Source organism: Sinocyclocheilus grahami, unplaced genomic scaffold (assembly GCF_001515645.1).
Source record: "Sinocyclocheilus grahami isolate Dianchi unplaced genomic scaffold, SAMN03320097.WGS_v1.1 scaffold130.1, whole genome shotgun sequence".
NCBI classification, from domain to species: domain Eukaryota; kingdom Metazoa; phylum Chordata; class Actinopteri; order Cypriniformes; family Cyprinidae; genus Sinocyclocheilus; species Sinocyclocheilus grahami.
In genome coordinates, this window is record NW_015505309.1 from 856,424 (window position 1) to 879,490 (window position 23,067).

Below are 23,067 nucleotides of genomic sequence, written 5' to 3' on the forward strand. Positions count from 1 at the left end.
CGTTTATTGCGAAGACTCAATCAAGCGTCTCCAGCATGGACCCTGTATTTCATTAACTATCCGTCACAAAAACAGAAGATAATCACTGTGGCTATCAGAAGCGGCTTTAATGAATGTGTTATATTGGGCTGGCATCAAATTAAAAGATTGACAAATGCCAGCAGAAGATCTGATATGGCATTTGAAGATATTGACGTGGCTGAGTGTCGTCTGGGAAGTCAGATGGTTGGTCATGGAAAAGTAGCATAACGCTTTTGGTCAAAGAAGATTTGTGTTCATTTGTGCCGTGGATGCGTGTGTGAAGTGTTATCCACAGTTATCTTGTGTTTTCTTTGCAGCACCAGTGTCTATTTAGTTTCTCCAGTGTGTGAAATTGGCAATGTCAAGCCGAGCATCCTAAAAATAGCGAAAAAACCAAGTGAAACATTTCTCCTCCCTACATACACAGACTCACAACGTGTTGTTTCCTACAGACATCTTTCACACATGTACACAAAGACAGATGCCTCATCTTACATCTGTATTCAGTCATTGGCTACCTTTCAATTACCATTTATGAGGCTGCAGTAATTGGTTTGACATTGAAATGGTGATGGGAAAAATAGCATCCACAAGACTGAGAAGCTTAATGAAAGCTTGTCGCATTCCTTATACAAGCTTCTGATCCTCTCACTCATAAAAGGAGTGAAAAGTTTGAACTCACAGAGTATGAATCTAAAAACGATTGTGTCCTTTGTGCCTCTGAGGGCCAGTTAAAGCTGTGGAATTGTGGGACGCTGGAGGGAGTAGTTCGAAAGACACATGGGGATTGAATCTGCTCAGCCAGAAAGAACTGGCTCAGTGCATCATTATGATTAGACAATGAGTTCATCAAGGCCAGAGCTGCACATATCAGATGGATCTCAAAAGAGTTAAAGAACCAGAAAAGCTCTTCTCTTTCCTTTTTGACTCATTACATTTTAATAAATAATCTTATTAACTTTTGTTAACTCTGTCACTCTGTAATATTGAGTTCAGAACTCTCAAAATATTTAAATAGTCTCTCTATTCTGGCTGTTCTAGTGTATGTGGGAATTATTTAATGTGAACTGTTGTGTTTTTAATTTGAAGTTTATTATTGTTGCACTAATATTACAATTCTACCTGACACAATAAGATAATTATTTCCATGCTATGGCCAAATTATTAAATTTATAAATGATTAATAATATTATGATTAAATTATTTTAAAACATTTTTAAAGATTAATTGTAAATTAATTTTAGATGACAGTAAAGGTAAACTGTATATATAAATAGGCAGACAACTAAACTGGTACCGATATATTGTGCATCCCTAATGTTGACAGCTGAAAACCTATATTTATCATGTTGTTAACAGTTCTTTTTGTCTTTCTTTGTTCAACAGGATGAAAAATCTACATTCTTCCAGTTCGGGGCCTCCATCCAGCAGGAGGCGCTGCTCATGCTCAACATTATGGAAGAGTACGACTGGCATGTCTTCTCTATAGTGACCAGCAAGTTCCCGGGCTACCAGGATTTCATTGCCATCCTGAAGACCACGGTCGACAACAGCTTTGTCGGTTGGGACCTCCAGCACACCATCACCCTGGATGCCGTAGACGGGGACTCCAGGACCCAGATCCAGCTGAAAAGGGTGCAGTCTCCAGTCATCCTTTTGTACTGCTCAAAGGATGAAGCGGCTTACATCTTGGAGGAGGCCCGATCACTGGGCCTGACCGGTTTCGGGTACATCTGGATTGTACCCAGCTTGACCACGGGCAACCCAGACATCACTCCAGATGCGTTCCCCTCTGGAATGATCTCTGTATCCTACGATGACTGGGACTATCCTCTTGAGGCACGGGTTCGAGATGGGCTTGGGATTATAACCACGGCAGCTGCAGCCATGTTGGAAGAGTTTGGGGACATCCCGGAGGCCAAAACCAGCTGCTATGGCCAAATGGAAAAAACCAAGTTGCCACCCAGTGCATTACACAAGTGAGTGAAAGATGAGAGCTGGGCTATTATCCGAGTGTCAGTGGTATGTTAGTGTTTTCTGTCAACAGCCTGTCCATCCAGTTCCTCCACTTTAAAAGTGGAAACAAAAGGGCTATTTATGTGGGAAAACACAGTTTTTGATCAGTCAATTGGAAAAAGGAAAAGGTGGAAAAAAAACAACCCAAGAGGTCTCTGTTAGAGAAATAGGGCATATAGGGCATTTGCAAAAAAGAAGTCTCAGTTTTTTTAATGATAGACCTAATATGTCTCTAGGTGGCTGTCATTAAATTCCAAGTGATCTTTAAAGATTCCAAACAAAGTTTAATTAATACAATTTTTAAAATATAATTCAAATATCACACACTCGCAGAAGTACAAAAAAAGGTACAAAAGCTGTCACTAGCAACCCAAGAGGTCTCTGTTAGAGAAATAGGGCATATAGGGCATTTGCAAAAAAGAAGTCTCAGTTTTTTAATGATAGACCTAATATGTCTCTAGGTGGCTGTCATTAAATTCCAAGTGATCTTTAAAGATTCCAAACAAAGTTTAATTAATACAATTTTTAAAATATAATTCAAATATCACACACTCGCAGAAGTACAAAAAAAGGTACAAAAGCTGTCACTAGGGCAGTACCTTTTCAAAAGGTACACCTTTATAACCTATTTATCCCTAAAAGGTGTATATTAGTACCTTAAAGGTACATATTAGTACCCTTTAAAAAGGTAGTGAACCAGTGACAACTTTTGTGCCTTTTTTTGAGAGTGTATAGTCCTTATATGTAAGTTTGGGGTTAGTACAATTTATATATATATATATATATATATATATATATATATATATATATATATATATATATTTAAAAGGAACATGTTTAATACATCCTTACTGAGTAAAAGTATTAATTTCTTAAACAAACAAGCAAACAAAGACTGTTCATTTTTTACCTTTGCACATTGGTTAACTTTCCTGAGATAAATGTTGTTTGATAAGTTGTTATTTCATTGGCATTTTCCCACAGTTTAAACACAAATCACATGAGATGTAATACATTAAAGAGCATCAAAACATTTTTCAGTTTGAATGTCCTGATAAAATGGACGTGCCTTGAAAGCTGATACTTTGTTTTATCAAAAAATAAGTCACAAAAGTGAATGAGGGAGCAGAACCAGCTTATTGTGTGTGTGTGTGTGTGTTGGTCTTGTTCGTGCACTTAAAAAGTGGAAACAAGAGGGCTAGTTATGTGAGCAAATACAGTTTTTGGTCAGTCAGGTGGAAAAAGAAAACTTGGGGGATGGAAAAAGCAACCCAAGAGGTCTGTAAGAGACAGGCATGGGTCAGGCATATGCAAAATTTATTGTTACATCCTGCTAATATGTTTCCCAGCTTGAGCAGCATTCTTGAGTAAGTTAATGGTGAGGGGGCAGACAGGAAACGCTAAGGGAGGTTTTTAGGGAGTTGCAGAACACTGGTCAGACACCCAGAGGTGGGTACTGCTGCCCTTCTCAAACTCTCTCGGGACGGCGCAGTGCTGCGCACCTGTGCTTTTAATGAATAATGTTTTACACAGGGCAGAACAACATGGAGACTTTGCTAATACGCTTGGAGAGCTCTCCAAATATAAAGTGCTCTTAATGAGCCAGGGTGCTTTTGTTCCTTTTGCTCCTGCTTTGGAGCCGGTGCCGGCTGCAGCACCCTGCTGCCAGTCCTTAGTCTGTCTCACCCATATGCCTCTGTAGTACCTGCCAGTGCTGAGCAGACACGCTGAATTGCCCCATTTGCAGTGGAGTGGTGTTGCCTGAGTTACACTTTCACCCTGGTGTTTAGGGTACATAAATCCTGATAGTCTCAGCACAGATGGTCAAAGGCTTGGCCAGAGATGGGCTCTACTAGAGCCAGCAGAGAAGAGGACTCGTGCCCTGACTGCATGGGGTCTCCTTTGTATTTAGACTTTTTAGGCATGTAGATCATCAGATGGAGGGTATCAGATTCTTTGAAAATATGGCCTTTTTCTTGGATTGATAATTCCCACAAAATAGCCGAGTCAAAATGTTTCTGTAAATATTAGATTTTCTGTACATTTTTGTAAGATTTAGACTCACTATTTCATCATTTTAAATCACTTGAATCACCCAGAACCACATTTGGAGTTTTATGCACTAGCTTTCTAATGATACAGTTACTGTGTTTAATATTCTAATGATAGATATATGATAGAAGTATAGAATATAGAATGTCTTTATGGATAGAATTATATTGTTTTTGAATCTTTTAGAAATAGGCTGTCAAAACGCCTCTAAAGTTGGACTTGAAAAATTCCAAACAATTTTTAGCAATTTTTTTGACATAATTCGAACATACATTAAACAATTAAGACGTTAATAAAAAATTTAAATATAAAAATATAATGAAAGTTCATATATATTTTAATGTGGCTCATGAAACATTTCTTATTCGTATCAGTGTTGAAAGTTATTTATTATAAAAATATTTTTTTTAGAAATTATTTTTTTCAGGATTCTTTGATTAATAAAAAATTCAAAAGAGCAGCATTTATTTGAAACAGTAGTCTTTTGCAACAATAGAACTGTCTTTACTATTTTTGATTAACTTAATGCGTCCTTGCTGAATAAAAGTATTTATTTCTTTCAAATTCTAAATTTAGAATGACTCAGATTTATATTTGCATTTTTCTTATAATCTTAATAATTATTATTATTGCTAATTTTGTTTGTGCAAAAAAATTATGGAAAATCCTATCTATATATATACAGTATATCTATATTTAAGCTGTGAATATAGGGAGTGTATTTGGCACAGCATTTTTCTTTGGGGTGAAAAAATAAAACTGGCAAGTGAACCTCTCTCTGCATTTCATACTCTTGTTAAAATTGAGTGTCAGAAACCTAGGTGAAATATGCGGTCCCCAAGCAAAATTTTCCTTTATGACAGATTTAAGACTGTCATCTGAAGTACTATGAAAAGCGGACCTTAGCTAAATTTATCTTTCATATATCAGTGACGAATACTGAAATTACCTGTCAACAGGGGAGAGGCAGGGTGAGTCCAGTGTGCCTCCTCCCCTGTGTTGGGGACCAAGGGTAGCTGTCAGCTGTGCTCTCTGCAACCATACATTTCTGAAATAAAGGGCACTTTAAACACTCCCACTGAGACGGAAGCCAATCTGACCACCCCCCAACAAAACACCATTTCACAGAGGGCAGTGCCACAGAAGTCACCGCTATTACTTTGAACTTTCATGGGCAAAATTAAATATGACTTATGGCAGTTATAATTCTGGCATTTGAGCTTGAGTAGGCTAAGCATTTCCAAGCAGTGGCAACAGGTCATTCTATCGTGGGGAGGGTTAACAGCTATGTCATTGGCACCTTGGCCTTAAAGGACCCGAGCCGTACCATCTCCTCAAAGCCTTTGTGTTTTGGAGTGAAGGGAAATATGAGCTCCTGTGGAAATAATACTTTTATATGGCCATCACAGCACATTAAAACGATTTAAGTTGGCAGGCAGCAGCACAATGGGAAGCATTATGAAGAGCTGGGTTTAAATAACTTGAGCCTCTGCCGTCCTCCCTATGGTGAAGAAAGCATTGTTTTTTAAAGTCAAAGAGTGGCCCAGACCTCAGAAAACTAGCCAGTCGAAACCCTCTCTGGTCATTTTTTTTGTAATGTTTGGGCTTGCTGACTTGTCAGTGGAGGGAGGATTTGTAGAGGATATATAACTGAATTTAGCAAAATGGCTGAAATGGTTTACAGAAGGGGTTTTCAAAAGTTTAAATGCTAAGGACCTGCTAATATGATGCATTTATGTAAGTTCATGAATAAAGACACATGTTATTTGTCATCACACAAAGTAAATTATTGCAATATCTGGAAAATAATATAAGGTTATTCACAAATATATATAGCCATTTAGTGCAAATGCAAACAAAAGTTGTGTATAAAAGAATAAATTGTGTATAAATATATATATATATATATATATTATAATATCTACCTACCTATCTATGATAAATTTCACATATATATATATATACAGGGCTTAATTTGTGCCGGAACAAGCCGGATCCTGATCCGGCACCTCCGAATTTGTCCGAAATCTAATCCGGCACCTCATTTGACAGATCCCCTCCTCACGCGCCAATGAACGACGTTTGTGTTGACCTATAGCGTGCATATATTTCATGAAAAAAAACATTATATTATGAGCAGGCTTGCCTAGCATCTACATTTGAAACAACAAACTTGAGTGTGCAAAGAGATGCGACGTGGCTGCTCTCACAAACCCGAATGCACGGATCCAATACTGATACACATGCGTTTTCTTTCTCAGATGTTTACATTTAGTTAAGACAAAACCGACTGTGCTTACGAGGATAATCGCCAGGACTGCCATTTTGACGTAATTTTTTGTGTGTATTTGGCCGCGTAAGCGCCACAAGCTGCGAAAAATAACTCAATTTGGTACTCGCGAGGCGGTGCGATATGTGCGCTATGGATGTGACTGTGAGCGCATAGGAAAACCCTTTGGAGCACGCGATTATCGAATGGCTTAAACTTAAAAAGATGTGCAAATGATACAGTTTTGTGACGATGCAACAATGACTCGATTAGGCAAGTGACAATTCTGTCGACTGTCCCGAAACCCGAGCAAAAGTTTTGTATCGCAGCGTGCAGTAATGCAGACGAGATGTGCTGTTGTGAAGCCGCTTTGAGAGTGAGAGAAGACGTGGTACAGCCAGGGCAGCACTTACGGGGCCGGGGGCCCCTGGGCTTGAGGTTATGTTTGGGCCTCATACCTATACTACAAATGCCCTCAACTAGAACATTATTATGAGGTAAATACACAAAAATTTAAATATGCTTTCAGGTTCATATACTGTATACAATTAATAGGCAACATGTCTAGCCTAGTCAAAGTTTAGATGTAATATTAAATAGACACTATAATACAATAAACAGGATGTGATCTCTCAGTTGAGAGATCAAAACCCTGAAATAACACTGAAATTTTTATGTCAGATTCTTAAATTTAATAAATTCAATCTGAATAAAAAACATGTTGGCTATTAAAAATAAAATGAAATCACTATAAACAAAATCCATAGATGGATTTTGCACAAGTTATGTTAAGTTTAAATACAACATTTTAATGTAGAAATATTAAATGATTGCAAAAATTAAATAATGAGCTACATTTTAAAATATGAACCTCCAACCGCCAGTAGGTGGCAGCAAGTGACTGTCTTAATGAGTGAGTTGAATCCATAAATCAACCGATTTGTTTAAAATGCTAATTCATTTAACTTAGCAAACGACTGTACTTATAGCCTGTTTGAACCATTTACTGGTCCGTGTAATGATTAGAAACAAAACACTGTGTTGCTCAGAGACGCATTGATGGGGCAAAACTGAATTTTTTGTCTGTGTTTATTGTACATTTGCCATCGTGCAGATATTCGGAAAAACAGGACCCTAGTTTGTGTGATAGGCTAACTCCTATATCGTAGGCATTCACTCATTAAATGCAGGGTTCGTTCAACCAATAAATTTCAATTACTTTTAATGCAATATTCATGACCTAATGCTCCATTATTTTACACAAATGTTCAGATTTATCAGCATATGCTAAGGAAAATGAATGATTATTAATGCTATTTGTTTGCTTTCTAATAAGCACAGGCTGCTACTGTGCCAAACGTGACTTCATGCAGAGAACATAAGTTAGGCTAAATAATCACATAACTGAATGACAGAATGTTAAGTATATTGTAATTTGCTTAGCCAGTATTATAAATTAAACTCAGCACCTGAATTTAGTTTTAGAAACAGCTTTGGTGGAAAACATTCAGGTACAGAAATGCTGCAAAAATGGAATAAACTGTAAATTAAAAACAGTAAATTCACTGTAAATTAAACAACAGATTAATTCTTAAAATTAAAGTTACAAAAGTTATTCAGTCAAGAGCAGTGAGTGATTTTGCCTTTTGTTGTTAAAATTAATTAACAATAACCAATAGGCCTAATTAATTAACATCGTTAACATTAACATTTGGTATGAAAGTGACAGCAGCTTTTAGTACACCTGCTGTCTGTCAGTCTGTGTTAAAGAACAAAAGAAAAAAATCACTCTGCTCAAATCTGCACTTGACTAAATAACTTTTTCATATTTAATATGGATTCATATATAAATATAATCTATTATAATCTATATCTATCTGTGACTTTATACATCATAGTATTTTGTTCCTGAATAGTAGCAGCTACTGTTAGTTTTAGGCTAGCCTACCTGAAAAAGTTCAAACACAGTTTGTTTCATTTGTATCCTTGTGCTATTGCTAGTAACTTGTTCATTTACACTGACCGTTTAATTGTCTTTGTGTAATATTATTTATTAAAATGCAAGGTTACTTGAGTCAGAAACAATGAAAACAATAACTTTTTCTGGAGGTTGTTTGCGCGGCTTCACGTGAGCGCCCAGAAAAGTAGTTTGGATAGTGCTAGTACCGAATGGTTTAAAAAGACTTAAAAAGACATGCAAATGATAAACTTTTGTGATGATGCAACACTGACCCGATTAGGCAAGTGACAGTCCTGTCAGCTGAGCGAAAGTCTTGTATGGCAGTGTGCAGCAGCTCTCTTAGTGCAGATGAGATGCGCTGATGTGAGGCAATTTTGAGAGAGTGAGAGCGAGAAGACGCGGTACAGTTGAACCACACACGCTGTTTTCAAATGACTGACTTAATCTGATATTCTGTGTGAATTTTTTTAACTCATCTAACCTACATTGTATATTAAATAAATGTTTGCGGGAATTTTCCAAACGTGCGAAACCTGCGAAAATGAGTAAAACCAAAATGCACAATCCCGCACCGAGATTCAGGACGTGATTACACATATATTCTATTATATAGAGATTTGTAAAATAAATTTCCACGACTTTTCCAAAGCTTTCTGGGTTTTTCATGACCGTACAAACCCTGTAAATGGCTATTTTTATTTTTTTAATCGTTTTGATGAAATTTCTGCTCCACTTTGTGTGGAGGTAGTGAGATGGGACAAAGTCCCTGTAAGATATTAGGGTATTCTATAGACTTTGGACGGGAGAGAGTGCTCAAAACTCTTCAGATTAATTTAGTGGAACATTAATATAATATAGAATCATCCTCTGTAAAGAAGTGAGGCGTGAACATTTGAGAATTTATCATTATCTTTGTAAATGTGTGCTCTTTTGGGCTAAAGGCTTAATGGAACCGTTTAAAGTACACAGTGCAGCGCAGACATGATTTAATATGTGTGTCCTTTTTCTGTGTGAACAAAAAATCATAAATTTCGGTTTATGCTGTTTGATTATGGCTTTGAATGTCGTAGTTGGAAGCTGGAAGTTGTTAGCCCCATCTGGCCCGTGCGCGCAGTTGAAATGCGGCTAATGGGCTGCAGCCCATTCAAGCCCAATGGTAAGTCCGGCCATGGGTACAGCTGAATCACTCAAGCTGTTTTCAAATGACTTATTTAATCTGATAGTATGTGTGGATTTATTTACTCATCTAACCTACATGCTCTATTGAATATGTTTGCAGGAATGTCCCTCATTATAAACTCGAAAGCAGATTAAACATAATTCTATTAAACAGAGATTTAAGGAAAAAAATCCATGACTTTTCCAAAACTTTTCCAGGCCTGGAATTGGCAGTTTTAAAATTTCATGACTTTTAAATTTTTTTCATGACTGTAAGAAGATGCACGCTGTTAATCATGTAAGCTGGTCCTCCATTGCGCGAATGCTCCGTTACCTCTCCCTCCTCTAATCATGCCGGATCCGTCACCCCACTTTATTCCGGGACCTTGCAATTTACAAATTAAGCACTGTAAATATATGTGTATATATATATATATATTGTGACGAGTCGGCTGCCTCCCCCCTAATTATCATCATCACCCCGTCCCTTAATCGCCGCCCTTCGCCAGGTTCCCGACAGAAGTGGGTGCGTGAGAGAGGAGGGGCGCTGGAAAAGCCAGGGCTGGCGGCGTGTGATGGGGCACACCTGAACCGAATGGAGCCTCATCAACGCCGCTGTTTAATGCCGAGCGCTCCTCTCCTCGGGAGACCGGTCTCTTCCCCGTGCATGCACGCTGGTGTCCTCGTGGGTCCAGGAGGGTTGCATAGAGGGACTCCTGTGCTGCCAGAGTCGTGAGCTACCGGACCCGTGGTCTGGACGAGAACAGCACCCGTTACACGGCTGTCGGGCCAGGATGCCGGGCCGTCTAGTCCCTTCACACGCCGGGGCCTAGGCGAGAAGGATGCAGCCGCCCCTCGCGCCCCGGACTGGAGAGGGGAGCGCGTGCAGCTGCCGGACTCCACCCCTTACCTGGACCCTTCCTGACCACTGCCCTTCCCTGCCTGCAGCATGACGAGGACACCAGATCCCCTGTTTTATTTTGGACACTTGATTCCCCTTTTTTCCTGGACACTTTGTTGTTTATATTATTTTGTAAATAAAAGCCTCTCCGAGGCCTGACGCCACACGCACTGTGTCTGTCGTGTGCTCCTCCCGTGACAATATATATATAAACTTGTACTTTTACTTTATTTAGCATTTGTATATTTTGTTTCAAAGCAACATTTTATTTGTTTAAATTATAGGATTTTTACTTAAATAATTAAGTAAATAATTCAATCTTAATTATCTTGCTGTTAAATGAATTTTCTCCTCTCATATTTTCTTGCAGACACCCTTGCAGTGCTCTGGCGGTCTTTGAACCCCAGTTTGAAAACCCTTGGCTATACAGCACCTTCACACAGGCACTAGTGAGATGGTTAATGGTTATCAGACTTTCACTTCTGTTCTTGTGTCTACAGTAAAATAAAGGCACTCAGACAGAACACATAAACTGCTTCACTGAAAATGGTGGAATGATCTGGTCAAGGGTGAGAGTATGTAGAGAGAATCGACGAGAAGATTGTTTTTAAATTTGTGTATATGGTCAAAATCCATAAGGCCTAGAATCTATTTTTACGCAAGCATGACAATAGGTAACATGTTCGGGTCATGTTTTTATTTTAAAACCTTTGGCTGGAATTGACCTGAATGCGTCCTCAAGGGGGAGGAGAGAGATTAAACACACAGAGACCCACCAGTCCCTCCATTCTCCTTACACGTGCCGTCAGGAGCATATTTTCTCTTATATGGCTCGCCGTGCCCCACTTTGTATCAGATGCACTTAGTAGCGCAGGTTTACACATGCACTCATTCTGCCATTCCCTGGGTCTGTGTAACGTCTGCCTGAGCCCCAGGTGAAAAGACCTCTACAGTCCCAGCTGTCCTGGTATTGTCGTACAGATGCGATGCTCTCTTATGACATTGATTTGAGCCTTGCACAGATACCTGTGTCAGAAAAACTATTGGATTAGTTTGTATATCACGTCCGGAGTTATTACTCAAGGGAGAGTTGATTTCATTTACACGTTCTGTCATGCCGGCTCGAGAAGTGTAGACTCCCCGCAAATGAACTAACTTCATGTAGGAACATTTTCTTGCTTCTCTAATGGCTGAAAAATTCTATATGTCGCATAGGGAACATCTTGCCTGCCCTCATTAGTGTCAACCCTGTTACTATAAATGCCTAACGAGGAACTGTTATATTCGACCACACTCGGCCGGTTGCAGTGCAGCTGCCTACTTCAGTTTGACCACATATAAAGTACTGTGAAAATTTTCAGGCCAGTTGTACCACCCACCTATTTTAATCGGGCACACCTGCTGTAATGAGGACTTTGATGAAGGGTTCTCAGTGAGCAAGCATGAGTCAGGGGTTGTTATGTGCTTTAATTTCATTAGGGAGAAGGGAGTTGGGGTTCATGGAAGATGTGTTGGGTTGGGTCAGGTCTAGTTGTTGTGCTGGTGTAGGGCAGGGCGGGGCAGTCAAGGGCATTGTGCATTTTTTTGGCAGGCCTGGCTCACTGGTGTCCTAGGCTTAAAAATTATCTGACAAAAAAACACCTTTTAACTATGTAATACTTTAAAATTATAGTAATAATTTATATATACAAAGCATTGGATAGTGTGCAAGCCCTATATTTTCATTTTATTTTATTTTATTTTTTGTGTCTGAAAAACACCGTCTCAGGTTACGTATGTAACCATGGTTCCCTGAGTAGGGAATGAGACACTGCGTCCTCTAGGGGTCGCTATGGGGAACGCCTCGACATGACCCGTGTCTGAAGCATACATTCAAAACAACAACAACACTTTGCCCGGCGACAGCCTATGACGTCACTACAGGTGCGACCACAGTATAAAGAGGCACCGGGAGAACAAGTCTTCCGCTTCTTCGTCTGAAGTTTGCGTCCGAAGCATGGCAAGGAAACTAGAGGACGCAGTGTCTCGTTATATGTAACCATGGTTATATACGTAACCTGAGATATTCCCTTTCAAGGGAATTTTGAACTGCGTCCTCTAGGGGTCGCTATAGGGAATGGTATACCCATGCCACAATGCTGAGGGGAGTGCATGCCAAACCACAGGCGAGCACTAAGTACCAACTCTACCAAAGCTTCAAGGGAGTTGCCCCTGGGACGGTTAGACGGCTGTCAGTGACATTATCCCCTACGTCCAAAGGCCTAAGCTACATACCCCATAAACTTACCTGTTAGGGCCAGGACTCCTGGGCCCAGGGTAGAGCTCAAAGGCTTAGAATCAGGAAGATATTCCTTTAAGGGGATACGACCAAGCGCCTAGAATCGTAACTAGGTCTTGGCCTGTCACCCAGGGGGCTACCGCTTGCTCTGCATGAACTTGCTGAAGGAACTGTCTCAACAGACCCCTAGTAGCAACACCCTGTTAAAGTAGGTATCACTGAGGATACATAGGTAGAGTGCTGTCCAAGGTGGAACTGGGGCCTGACCGACTCAAAGAAAAGGCACGAAGCTGCAGCGTGTAACCCCTACTATACAGGATTTTTGGAAAGAACGCAAAATGCTTGATGTGTGAACTTTCCACAGCGTGGATTTTAGGAAGTGCATAGAGACTTTGCGTGCGTACTCACCATAGCATGGATTTTAAAGATACCATTGCTAAGGGGCCATAGAGACTGTTTACCAGACTGACCTAGAGACCTTATGTGACCGTGGCACTCTGAGGGAGCAGTCCATAACATACACAGAGCGCACATAGATGGAAATGGCGCATCCCATAGAACAATACCCATAACCCTTACCATACAGGATTTTAGAAAGTGCGCAGAGTGCTTAGCGTGCACACTTACCACAATGTGGATTTTAGAAAGTGCACAGAAGCTTAGCATGTGCACTTACCATAGCATGGATTTAGAAAGATTCCGAAGCATCTGCTCACAGATGCCCAGAAGTCCTCAGACACTCAATAGGGAGCGGCAGGCTCAAAGACAACCCTCTGAGGTGAGGGGAGCACTGCCTGGCTTGACCCGAATAGAGGCCGTTTATCAGGGAAACAGCAAGCGGCCCAACTACCTGATGTCACTGCCACGGAGCTCAAGATCGGAGGGTTCAACCCCTTGCGAAGAGAGAGAGGAACTTTTTGTAGAGGACCTAACTCTCGAGTCGCAAGGAGGACTCACCCAGTCTGCCCAGGACCGGCGAGCTCAAAGGAACCCTCCCACAGTGAGGGCGGAGAGCTGTTTCACCTCAGAGCCAGAGCAACGAAGCGACAGCTTGACCTGCTGCTGCGTATGCCCTGCTATTCGAGCGAGATGTATCCTGAAGGGGCTTAGATGGTAAGGAGGGAGCCTTGAGAGAGGATGTCTCTCCTACAAAGAGATAGCTAGCCAGCATCTCTTCTACAGGGGGCATCCTCTCATAGCCGCTTTCACGCATCCCCTCGATGTTGGCATAACTCGTATGCTAGAACCTATGGATGTGGGAGGAAAACAGCCTTTTCCATTCCTTCTCTATCTCCGTATGTAGATCAGGAAGAAAAGGAAGGCTCACTTGAGCTGGGGGGGCTATGGTCAGATAGATTACACTCGTCGAGATGACCTCGCGGCGCCATCTTCCTGGCTTGCTTCCACGGCAAGTCAAGCCTCACCGTGGCGCATTCCATAACCTCCAAAAGCTCATCATACGCAAGGCAGGAGGATTGGGAGGACTCAGTCTAAACTTCTTCGCCCCCCTCAGACATCTCCTGCTCTTCCTGGGCAGAACCCAGCAGAGCACTGGCCACTGGATCAGATGATGTTAGGGAAATCACATCATCATCATCATCCAGCAGCTCACCCTCGTCCGCGGCCGACAAGCGCGAGAAGAAAAGCCCCTCTTTAAACTCATCGGCCAGATCTGCCTGCGACCCCCACAAACTCATTCTCCTCTCCATTTGATATGTCATCTATGTTGTATTCTGAGTAAAATATTGAAATTTGAAACGTCCACATCATTGCATTCTGTTTTTATTAACAATTTGTACAGTGTCCCAACTTTTTTGGAATCGGGTTTGTAGATAGATAGATAGATAGATAGATAGATAGATAGACTCCCTTCCTAGATTTTTTTTTATTTATCGGTATCAGTTGATATTGGGGCCATATATATGAAGCAGTATTGGATATACAGTTATGCATGCTTGATTCCCATATTTTTAAGTTTAGATTAATTTAGCTATCATCTAACACTCAAACTGAATTAAAAATGAATCTTTAAAAAATGAATTAATCTTTAAAACAACTTTAATAACACAGATAATCTACACTTTTAAACGTAGGCTAAGCTTTAGCCAATCTCAGCATATCTCCGTACGTAGTGTTGTTTTTTAAATTAATTTAAACAAAATATCATACAATTATAATATCAGTCATTTATTGATTGTTGTCCATAACTTTAAAGAAACATTTGCTGTCAGTGTTGCCTAACATTTTTATATTGGAGCATCCTTATTTGTTATCAAAGATACATATTTTGGACGTTGCACTAAATGTCCACTTGGTCCAAAAATTAGGGCATAACACGTCTAGAGGCAGTTCAAGATTAATTTTGCCACTTTTTCAATATGCAAATATTTTCCTTTCATTCAGTTCTCCCTCTCCCCCCCATCACTTATTTTTGTTCTGTTTGTCACTATGGTTCTTCCAGTCCGAACGCCACAAGTCTAGTAGTGACAGAACATACTAAGCTAATGAGCACAGCTCACACTCCTGCGATTCTGCTGAGAACCTAAAGCTCGATTGACACACTGTGTCCAGTGTCTACTTTCCTCAGTAATTGGTAAAGGGGGCTCTGCAGGTGTGACCAGTGTAGTGATCCACAGGTCACAGCAAAGGGAACTGGGTGAGGTGTAAAATATGAAAGAAGTTTTCAAATAAATAAGGGAGCCCAGTGTGAATGGAAACATGTCTTGTAGTGTAGGAGAGCAGAGCATATCGATTCTCTTCCTCTCCCGCAGTCTGATGTAATTGGATTCAGCAATATATCTAGGGTGAGTGGGCCTTCGCTTCTCCCCCTAAATGGGACCCCAATCAATTCAACAAGCTGCACTGCCATTCAGTCACTAGACGCCCACTAAGACTCGTTTCATAACTCGATCATCATGCCACACTTTTAGTTCTGCTCACCTGGCAGTACTGCAGCATAAAACTTACCACCAGGCCATACCCGTGCCGCAGGGTTTGTTAAAATGGCTGGGTCGTAATTACTGAGGAAGAGGGGCAGTCTGATGTGTTTGTGTCAGCCGGTGTTTTGCCACTCGGGTCTCTGAGGGATACCTGACGACATGGTGTGAAAAGTGGGATGGCAACACAACGTGTTCCTCGGTTTATCACTTTTAAAGTGATATGACAGGAACAAGGTGGCATTGTGAAAAGAGAATAATCCAGACTCTATTCACTTGGGTTTTACTTTCCCTAAAAAAATACCCATCTGGTTTTACCAACACCCTTAATATTGTGAGAAAGAAAGAAAAAACATTAAGACCAGGGGGTTTCAAAGTTTTCTTTTTGCCAGGGACTTCAAACTAGAAAATAAATATGTTAAAAAATATATAGTAAAAATAAATATAAATTAAAAATACTTTAAAAACGTTTTTATTTTTTCAAAAACATTATGAAGATTTTTTTTTTCTTACTGATAAAAGTTAGTGTCAATCATCATCATTATCATCTCATAATTTCCAACTTTAGAAAGATAAATGAAGTAGTAATACTATGAATTATGGTAAATCTAACAAAATGGAAAAGTTAACATGTTAACTTTTACAACCTTAAAATATATTTCGTAAAAAAAAAATCTTTAAAATTTTCTGTGGACCTACTAGCACCACCGTGTGGACCCCTAGGGGTCTCTGGACAACTTGTTGAAATTCCACAAGAAAATAAGCTTTACTTTCCCATTTTTCAATCTTCCGGAATGCTGGCCCGGTTTACTTCTGCACTGTAACCAAAAAGAATAAAAAAAATAAAAATAAATACTTAAAAAGAAACTGAGGAACCAGTCAGAATTAATTTCTGTGGTAATCTAATGCCACAAATGATATCAAAGAGCTTGTATTGAACCCAGAATGTCTCCTTGATTGGTCTCTTCTGTTTTATATCTACATGCTCTCTCTTTCTATTTCTTTGAAGATGGAGACAAAAGAAGGAATAGTAGTGATTCATGTAGATTTCATTGGATACTAATAATAACTCGGGCAGATTTTTCATCTTCGCTTAATGTGTGACGTCTGATTTAGGTCAGTCATTAGTCTTCAGATGGCTCATTAAATCCTCTTTTTGTCTGCTTGCATGTTGAAAATGATCTTCATATGTTATTTTGATGTTTTAGTTATAGAATGAACATCATTAGGCTGAAAAGTTATTTTCATGCCTGCGGCAGCAGATAAGATTTGTGTCACCTGACTGCTCTATTTCTGAACCTGATGAGGTTTCTGCTTCCTCTAGGTACATGATGAACGTGACTTGGGATGGCAGAGATTTGTCCTTCACCGAGGACGGTTACCAGGTGCATCCCAAACTGGTTGTGATCGTGCTGAACAAGGACAGAGAGTGGGAAAAGGTAAGGATGCTCCGTGCCGCCGCCGAAAACAACTGACCTTCGTAACTGCGCCATTATAATTTCATTATAACTCCTCCAAGCAAAGCGTCATTAACAACTGTTCATACAATATTAGTACCCATGAATCCGCAATCTTAATTACACCCTGGAACGGTGTAAAATTGTGTCAGTGCGGTAATTACCTCAGACGCACACTACCAGAGTCTCCAAATTCGGAGGTGTAATTAGGGCCTGTTTTTTTTTTCTAGACCGCAATCCAGTCCGAGACCAAACATGAACGGGAACACACACAAGTGCATTAGTGGATGAGCATGTCCTTAGTTTTTTTCTGTTTTAGTAGAGAATGTGGTTCAATGAAAACAGAGCAGGAGGAGTAATTGGAATGGCAAAGCAATAGGAGAAATTGATTTGTGGAGTTCGCTCTGCAAATCAATCAATATCAGTGCTAGTCTAATTGACAGAATAAAGCTTGCACTGAGAGAGGAATTCAGTCATGAATACATGTCCATGCGGCAAAAGACAGATTTGTTCCGATCAGGCCTTTTGATTTCTTGTTAGGAGAGCGTGACAATCATCAATAATATTATAACCTCTTCAAGACTTTGCGTTATTTGGAGGGGAACCTGTATACTGGAGGTCTGTCTTGATATAACATTGTATGGTTCATTAAATTATGGTTGTTTTGCAGATATGATATTGGGTTTGTATTACAGCAGGATAAAACGCACTAAATTAGATCCCAGAGGTGTTTAGGACCTCGTTATTCATCTGATGTTAAAGTGTTGTATTGGGCTCTATTACAGCAGCTCTGTATTATTTTTCATGCTGTTTCGACTGTCCATTAAACTTTTAGAGTTTCATCAATCTGTTATAAAATGCATCCCATGTTGTTCAGCTCATTTGGGACTAGATATTGTAGTAGTATTAGTGTTTAAAGCAGAATATAATAGGTAGCAATAACATTCATTGTCCAAATTCTCCTTAGTGTCTTCAAAAAAAAAAAAATGTATGTGTTTCCAAAAGTCATTTTTATCACATAAATAGGACTAAATTAGTCCTTGAAACTTTTATATAGTATAGCGCACAGCACTTTAAACTTGATGTTTCACCACATTTGCATTATTATCCAAAACACTAGATGGCACTGTGGAGAAAATATTAGCTGAACCAGCAGCTTGAAGAAGAATATTTTCGTTATTATACACCATCAATACATTTTATATTAAACTCAAATTTAAACTCAGTTTAATAACATTAATAAAATGTTTGCACAGTATAAAATACATTTGTTGTTGTTCAAAAATTTAAAATCGTAGCTTGATTGTTTAGGTGAAAGAATGTGACTTTTAACATTATTTGCAATATTACAGGCACATCTACTCATCCAATGTGCCTTCAGAAACGTGGTGCTATCACTTCAATTCCACTTCCCAATTTTATGGAATAAACCAGGCTCAATTCCTTTAGAGTTATGCCGTTATTTTCTTTGCTGTTTGTATTTATCTATGTGCTGATTTACATAATTTTCTACAGTTCAGTACATGAAGAAGTGGGTCATCCAAATAAGCATAAAATCTGAAACCAGCGTTTGTCAGCATGGTCAGAACTGATTCAATGAGATGCAGCACTGGACAAAAGTGAAATGAACCGCACAAGAGAGATTGAAACTGATACCGCAGATTAACTCTCTCTCTCCCTCACACACTCAGTCTCTTTCTCACTCGCAGTTTCAATCTCAATGCAATTATGACATTGTGCTGCATCTCACTGAATCATGACAAGTAGTGCAAAGTGTATTGTACTGTTACTGTTGTGTAGTTGTCAATAGGTCATAGTACCATGGTGCTATGATACAGTATATGTCATGGTACTAAATTATTGTTATATTAATATTTGTTATTGTTGAAAAGTTTGGGGTCCGTAAGTTGTTTTTTTTTTTTAAAGAAATGTATACTTTTATTCAGAAAGGATGCATTAGATTGATCTAAAGTTACAGTACATATATTAATAAAGTTACAAAATATTTCTGTTTCTACAAAAATATATTACTCTAAAAAGCAGAACTGTTTTCAAAATTTATAATAACAAATTAACAAGATTTCTGAAGGGTCATGTGATGCTGAAGACTGAAGTAATGAAAATTCAGCTTTGCCATCGCAAGAATAAATTACATTTTAAAATATATACAAATTTAAAAAAAGTTATTTTAAATTGTAATAATATTTTACAATATTACCCTTTTTAATGTATATTGGTCAAACAAATGCAGCCTTTGTGAGCATAAGTGTTTGAGAAACATTAAAACATCTTACTGACCTCAAACTTTCGATTGGCCAAAAAAAAAAAAAAAACCTTCTACTATTTTAAAGTTTTTGTAAGTATAAGAGATACCAGGCTGTGTCAGGTCTTTTTTTTTTACTCTCTTAGCCACTCCAGATTTCTGCATGTGTGGGCTCTGACTCTTTTGTGATGGGTCAACAAATGGCAGAAGGCTCCATTTTTGAGCCTCAGTTAATCTAAAAATAGCCTTTGACACTTTGCACTCTGCGCTTGCCAGTGGCCATGTACAAACATAACGCGCTCCTCCCTCGTTTTATCAGGGAGCTGACAGTTGCAAAGATCAAGCTGCTATGGTGCCAAATTAAATTCACATGAAAGTAATTACATTAATTAATTCCATGTCAAGTTGCCTCATGTTGATGTTGATTAAAGCGGATAAAATGTTGAACTGGTTGTCACTCTGGCTATGTGCTGTCACATATTATTTTTTGCCTTTGGACAGAGTTTTGGAAACAGATGACAGAAAACACTGGATTACAGGTGTCAAAATAATCACAATTTAGTAGGAAATAACCACACAAACTTGGCGACCACACCGCAGACTAACCGCCTACTGACTCATCAGTGAACCTTCTCAATTGGGTTTCATCTCAATGGATTTAAAAATTGACGCTCGCAGGGGTGCAGTAGCTTCATGGTGGAGGACAACAGAAAGACAATAAAAAATCATAAAGAGGAATGATTTGAAGACATGACCCTGATACCACAGGTCTGCCTGGGTACAGGACCGTGGGGAGCTTTTGAAACGCTTTGGGGGGGGGCAGAGTTACATGTCAAATGCATAGCTCTAAGGAACGTAACTGCAGTGTAATGCAGTTTGACACAGGGTGGTGCCCGGCCGGATGCGCTTTTATGCTTTCTGGTGCTTATGTCACCCTGCTTGTGACGTCTCGCTGCTCGTGACGTCTCGCTGCTCCATTGGACGGATTTGACATGTGCTTCAGAACGCGGTCACGCAAGGGCGTTCCCAAAGCGAATCTCGACGCAGCGTCTCGTTCCCTCGGGGAACCATGGTTACATACGTAACCTAGAGACGTTTTTTTATAGTTATTAGTTATTAGTGATGTAGATACAAACCCACTCATTAAGGATAAAACAAGATCAGTTCAGCAGGGTTGTTCAAAATGAATAGCAATTCATTTTGTAATGATGCATAAAAATGCAGTTTGGAAACAGAGATGTGTATATAAGGTACAAAATTCAGAACTGATGATTCAGGAATTGAATTTTTAATTGAATAAATTGAAGGTCAGAAATTAACTGGAAGTTAATAATATATCCATTTGTTTTGTCACTGCAAAAACCTTTTATACTTATAGAGCTGCAGTTTCAGTCAAGTGTAGCAGCAGTCGAGAAATTGGATGTGTTCTCCACTAGAGCACTAGGAAATACTTGTAAATTTGTTTCAGCTACCCTTTAAGCTACAGCTAGATATAAAAGATGTAATACAATAGTAGGTTTTGGCTGTAATTGCCAGTGTCTATGTGTGAAACAATGTTTATTAATGATATCACAACATTGAAGGCTGCCACGAAAGCAGTTTACACAATTTTTGCCATTGTTTTCATTTACCAAGTATGTGATTGTGATTAGTCTGCAAGTTATGTCTGGGCAGCTCTGCCAAACACAAGCATCTGTTTGTTCTCTGTTTGTTTCAACTGATCTTATTGTGACTGGAACAGTTTTGTTGTCATCACGACACAGTCGGGAATGTCTGTCACCTATGAGCTTCTTATTTCTCAAGCTTTTTTATATGTGCATTCATTAAAACACCAAAATACACTCTTAAAAATAAAGGTGCTTCAAAAGGTTCTTCAAGCGATGCCATAGAAGAACCGTTTTTGGTTCCACAAAGAACCATTCAGTCAAAGGTTCTTTAAAGAACCATCTCTTTCTTACCTTTTTATAATCTGAAGAACCTTCTTTCGCCACGAAGAACCTTTTGTGAAACAGAAGGGTTCTTCTGATGTTGAAGGTTCTTTATGGAAAAATTTAGACAAAAAGGTTCTTCTATGGCATCATGAAGCACCTTTATTTTTAAGAGTGTAGATGCACAAATGAAGTGTATGCAAAGTGTTGAGTCGCTGCTTTGCTCATCGTTAGTACACACAGGTTAACTCTTTATTTTGACAACTGTGTGTGTTCTGTCAAAGTAGATTGCTGGAGTAATTGATCCGCTCTTCATCCAGCCACATTTTTAAAAGAAAAGCACAACCCTGACAAGTTTGCAGTCATTATGCCATGCACTGGGGTTACTGTGTTTTAAGCGGAATGGACACTGGTGTCATAGCCATTAACTTTTTCCTTCTTTTTAAAAAAAAACTATATTTTTCAAAGCATTTCTAATTGTATAAAGAAGTGCCTCCACTGTGACTGACATTTCAGAGTAGATACAGGAGCTATAATTTCAGGTCATATTTAACAAGTAAATATCACCATTGATCTGCTCACATCAAACAGTCTTTTCAGTCTGAGAAATCATAGTTTTTTTTTTTTGTTCTGATTTTTGCTATGCAGTGACTACATTCATTCTCAGCATGACAGTCCACCTATTCAGAAATATCTATATGCACCTCATTAATATAAAAGAAATAAATCAACATAAAAAATAAACAGATAGTAGCTTGCAGTACCATGATACATAAATATGTCATTATATGTGATGTTATATATTGCAGTATAGCATTGCTGTACTGTGGTACTGGCACAGTGCTTTTTTGTATGATTGGGGATGCAAAGAAAAGTTGCAAATAAATATTAAGCCACAAGGAAAATAAATAAAAAATAATATTAATAATAAACCATTTTTAATGTTGTTGAAAGAGCGTATTAGAATGATTTCTGAAGACTCACGTGACACTGACGATTGGAGTAATGGCTGCTAAAATTCAGCTTCACTGCCAGTCACAAGAATAATTTTTTTTAACAATTTAAAATTTTTTTCAAAAAAATAAATCAGTTTTTTTATATAAAATGTTTTAAATAAAACCTATAATAAATATGTAATACTATATCATTTATAATTAATTTATAACATATATAAAGAGAAGTAAGTTTTAGTAGTTGTTTTCTAAAATACTTTTTGTATGTATATATATATATATATATACTTATTTATTTACTTTGTGTATATAAAATCTGAAATATTTTTAAAAGTTTGTATGATAGTCTATAACAATGTAATATCTTAAAATATGAAAAATATTTATTCAGTATTTATTATGATATTTACTTAATATTTATTCATTAGATAGATATTTAGTTTTTTCAGTATGTTTTAAAATATTTATAGTTTCATGTTTATATGCGTGTATATCACACACTGAATAATATAAATACAATATATAGTATATTTATTCAATATTATTTATTTTTTATTTTCGAGAAAGATAGATAGATTAATATTAATGCAAATTATCAATCACTGTTTTTGAAGAGAGATATTTATCTGAGTGATCCCTCCATGATAGAGGATTGACTGCTAGATGGAGGAAAGATTTGAGACTGATGGGCCATTCTGGGCCACGATTCTGTGGGCCATAATTGCTGGTCAAGTAACAGTCAACATACAGCATTTTTTTCTTTCTTTATGTCTTTTCCTGTCATATACACACACATAGAAAAAAAAAAGACTTTATTGCATCACTAAGTTAGAGGTGGTGGGATACCCTCGGGACTTTCTTGCAACTGATTCTGT

General features: G+C 38.5%; 1 protein-coding gene across 1 annotated transcript in view; it reads left to right on the plus strand.

Moving 5' to 3' along the window:
* The window catches only part of grin2aa (glutamate receptor, ionotropic, N-methyl D-aspartate 2A, a), a 153,099-nt gene that overhangs the window by 88,306 nt on the left and 41,726 nt on the right, over positions 1-23,067 (plus strand). Inside the window, exons 3-4 of the mRNA XM_016279424.1 lie at positions 1,408-2,000; positions 16,916-17,030. Coding sequence (XP_016134910.1) covers positions 1,408-2,000; positions 16,916-17,030 — 708 coding nt within the window. The remainder of the gene's footprint in view (positions 1-1,407; positions 2,001-16,915; positions 17,031-23,067) is intronic.